The sequence below is a fragment of the Calidris pugnax genome, unplaced genomic scaffold, assembly GCF_001431845.1.
Source record: "Calidris pugnax isolate Ruff unplaced genomic scaffold, ASM143184v1 scaffold17, whole genome shotgun sequence".
Lineage (NCBI taxonomy): Eukaryota > Metazoa > Chordata > Aves > Charadriiformes > Scolopacidae > Calidris > Calidris pugnax.
In genome coordinates, this window is record NW_015090794.1 from 3,336,163 (window position 1) to 3,339,991 (window position 3,829).

Below are 3,829 nucleotides of genomic sequence, written 5' to 3' on the forward strand. Positions count from 1 at the left end.
AGGGCGGCGGTGGGACAGAGTCGGGGCCATCGGGGCGGGCGACAGGCGGCGGGGTGGGGGGCGGCTCAGCCCCGCTCAGCTCGGAGGCCGGCCGCCGCTTGACGGTGCCGGTGCCGTTCTGGTAGACGGCGAGCGGGGCTGGCTCCAGCGTGGGCTCCTTCTCCTTGGCTTTGGGCCGGCGCTTGACGGTGTCGGACTCGGTGAGGACAAAGCGGACGCCATCCTGCTGGCTCTGCCTGGCCCGGATCCGCCGCTTGAGCGTGGCGCTGGCCTCCACCTTGGCCAGATCCCCGTGGCGGTGGGCCGGGGACAGCCCCTCGCCCGCCTCCCCCCGGGCTGGACCCAAGGGCCGTGGCCGCTGCTTGATGGTGAGGTTGCCCTCCTCGGCAAAGGGGATGCCGTCCGGGGAGCCGCCACGCTCGACCCGCAGCCGCTCGCCGGGGCCGTCGGCACCCGCCTCTGACCGCACGCTGTCAGCGCGCTCGCGGCGGGCGGCTGCCACCAGCCCGGTGACGGGTCCGCTGATGGTCCGGCGCCGGTTCACCACCTCCCCGTCCAGCCCGATGGCCTCCTTGTGCTTGACGGTGGCCAGGACAGTGGCCACGCGGGCACGCTCAGGGCTGCCTGGGGGAGCTCCCGGCTGCAGGTAGTAGCCCTCAGGCGCCTTGGCCGGCCCTGGCCCGCTGGCCCCATGTGGCTTCTGCAGCGCCAGCGCCCGGGCCCCGCCACCGATGGAGGACATCTCCAGCATGGCCGCGATGCTGCGCACGCTGCCGGCACTGCCCGTGTCCACGCTGCCGCCCAGGTCGCTGGCCCGCCGCTGTTCCCTGCGGCTGTCCCCCTCGGCAGCGGTGGGCCCGGTGGCCACTTCACCCTCCCCCTCCTTGGGGAAGTCCTCGGCCATGCCGGCGCTAGAGATGGCGGAGCTGGAGCGCTTGGGTGGGGGCGGCGGGGGCCCCTTCTTCTTGGGGCGGACGGCAAAGGACTGGCTGCGGTTGACGTTCTTGTCGCCGCCGGCGGGTGCCCGCACCGAGTGGCTGCGCCCCACACGCCGCTGGACGGTGGCGTAGGGCCCCGCGTCCGGCACCAGCAGCTCGTCCCGCTCCTGCTCGCTGTCGGAGGCGGCGTAGCGGTTCAGGCTGTGCGCCCGCTTCTTCGGCCGCCCCGGCTCCTCCTCGCCCTCGCCTGCCGGTGGCAGGCACAGCACCGGCACCGAGACGGGCAGGACGGGCACCCCCGGGGGTCCCCCCTCGCCCTCGGCGGGCTGCGGCAGGACGTAGGCGAAGCCGCGGTGGGTGGGTGACTGGGGCAGGGAGCGGGGCGACGCAGGGCGCTCGCCCGGTGGCAGCAGCTGCGGGGTGGGCTTCACCTTGGCGGTGGCGTGGGATGCTGTCGGGCCCTGCGGGGAGGGGGGCCGTGGCTTGCCAGGGGTCTGTGGCGGCGTCAGGTGCCCGGCGGAGGGTGGGAAGGGCTGCCGGGGTTTGCCAGGCACGGGTGGCACGCTGGCGCGCTTGACAGGGTGGCCATGCCGGGGCTGGCGCGCCTCTTTGGGTGGCGCAGGGGGGCCCTCGCCAGCCCCCTCTGCCAGGTACTCCTGGCTCTTGGAGATGGCAGAGGCAGGCGGGGCCCGTGGGCCGTCCCCCAGCAGCTCCTGCGAGCTGCTCATCAGCCTGGCACGGCCACCAAGCCCTGGGGGAGAGTGGTAGCCAGGGGCCGCAGGGTTCACTGCCTTCTCGGGGGGCTCCTCAGGAGCTTCTCCTGTCATGGCCACCTGCAGCTCGCTGCTGAGCTCGCTGTCCTGGAAGGTGGTCATCTTGGGCGACTGGCACTCGGGCGGCTCTGGTGGGGGTGACTCGATGGCCAGCACCTCTGGGCCCGTCCCCGCTGCTGCCTTCCTCTTCAACGTGCCTGGCTCGTACTTGCCCAGCTCGGCACGCTGCAGCTCCGCCAGCTTCTTCACTGCCAGCATCAGCTTCTTCTGGTGGCCTGGGGACACCATGGGGCATCAGAGCCACTGCCAGGAGCTGGGACCCCCCCCCAGCCAGTGCTGCAGCACGGGACCTTACCCAGCTTGGTGATGCCAATCTCCTGCAGGTCCTCCCAGGTGATGTCGGTGATGAAGTCGATGTTCTCATAGCCGTTCTCCACCAGCACCTTGTAGTACTGGGACAGGCCGATCATGGAGAGCCACAGCGCCAGGTTGGCCTGGGGTGCAGGGCACGGCTAAGCACTGGCTGGCAGCGGAGTCTGGCCCCAGCACCTCCCGGCACTGCAGCACCCATGGGGCATCCCATCCCGCTGGGGGATGGCCCCAGGGGACTTCCCCATCCCCATGCTGTCCCTGTGCTCCACAAGCACCCAGGGCCATGCCCAGCCCTGTTCCCATGGGACGCCCCTTGTTGTGCCCAGTTGATGGGTCAAGAAGAGGTGTTGGGAGGGGACATGTGGTGTCATATCCATGGGGTGATGGCTGGTACCAGCCTGACAGTCTCCAGGGTGTTGGGAGGGGATGTGTGCAGCTCCGGGGCCGCAGGACATGGGCATTGTCTGGGAGCAGTGAGCCAGCCCCCACCCTTGTCCCCCTGTGCCACCCCTTCCCTGGAGGGGACAGGGCAGAGGGGACTGGTTGTCACTGTGGATGTGACTTCATCATCCCCAGCCCCACACAGCCCTTACCGGCTTGTACTCCGGCAGCCATTCAGGGATATTGAGGTTGTTGATCTCGGAGGCGATCTTCTTCCTGTGCCCTGGCTTGGTGACACCGATGGCTGTGAGGTCCTGGGGTAGAGAGAGGGGTCAGCATCACCCCACGCCAGCCGTGTCCCCTACCCCCCACCACCAGCCAGCCCTGGTGTTCCCACAGCCTCACCTCTGGCGTCATCCGGCTAATGGTGGTGATGTCGTAGCCGGCGTTGATGAAGTTGGGCGCATAGAGCTGCAGCTGGAACTTGCAGAGCCACTGGTACACAGCCTCTGAGCTCTGGGGAGAGGGACCGCAGAGGGAGATGGGGACCCACCACCCCTGCCCGTGTCCCCCAGGGCTGGCCCCACACCCATCCACATGCTGGCAGGGCTGGGAGCCGGCACCACAGAGGGGCTGCGTGGCCCCGTGGCTTAGGGTACCCCAGGCACATGTCTGTCCCCGGGGGGGTGCGGGTAGGCTGGTGCTGTGGAGCTAAGGGGGCCAGCAGCCGCAGGGATGACTCATGCCACTGGCTCATGGTATGGCACAGCAGCCCACGGGCACCGACATCACGGCCAGCACCTAGAGCCAGGCCAACCTTGGTGGTCACCTCACAGGGCTGCCAAGGCATCTGCAGCTATGGGTGCACTGGGGTGGCCACAACCACATGGCTGTGCCTGTGTTCCTTCCCCTCTCCCTCCCCGACACCATGCTCCACTGTGGGGGTCCCCACATCACCCCAGAACTCTCCACTCACCTTCCCCTCCGATGGAGGCTCCATCTTCTTCAGCTGGGGCTCAGCCGGGGGCTGGGGGGCATATGGGGAACTGGCCACGCTCTGCGACCGTGATGAACCTGCCGGAGAAGCAGCAGTCAGTGGGGCCAGGGCCACAGACCCCCAGGCTCTGGCCAAGCAAGATGGGGAGCTGAGCCCCTGTCCCGGGTGGGGTGGCACAGCCAAAGCCCCCACATTGGCAGAGACAGGGCAAGCATGGGCGAGTGACACCCGCCCCAGCACAGCAGCCTGGAGCACCCCAGGGTGCCCTGGATGTGGGGTCTGGTCCCCTGGGATGGGCAAGGCCCTATCACCAAATCCTGGTGAGGGCAGCTGCACCCAGCCCCCTGTGCCACAGCACACATGGCTCC

At 69.3% G+C, this 3,829-nt stretch overlaps 1 protein-coding gene across 1 annotated transcript in view; it reads right to left on the minus strand.

The window, feature by feature from the left end:
- The window catches only part of CASKIN1 (CASK interacting protein 1), a 57,406-nt gene that overhangs the window by 8,458 nt on the left and 45,119 nt on the right, over nucleotides 1-3,829 (minus strand). Inside the window, exon 19 of the mRNA XM_014936178.1 lies at nucleotides 278-1,986. Within this exon, the coding sequence (XP_014791664.1) occupies nucleotides 278-1,986 (1,709 nt within the window). The remainder of the gene's footprint in view (nucleotides 1-277; nucleotides 1,987-3,829) is intronic.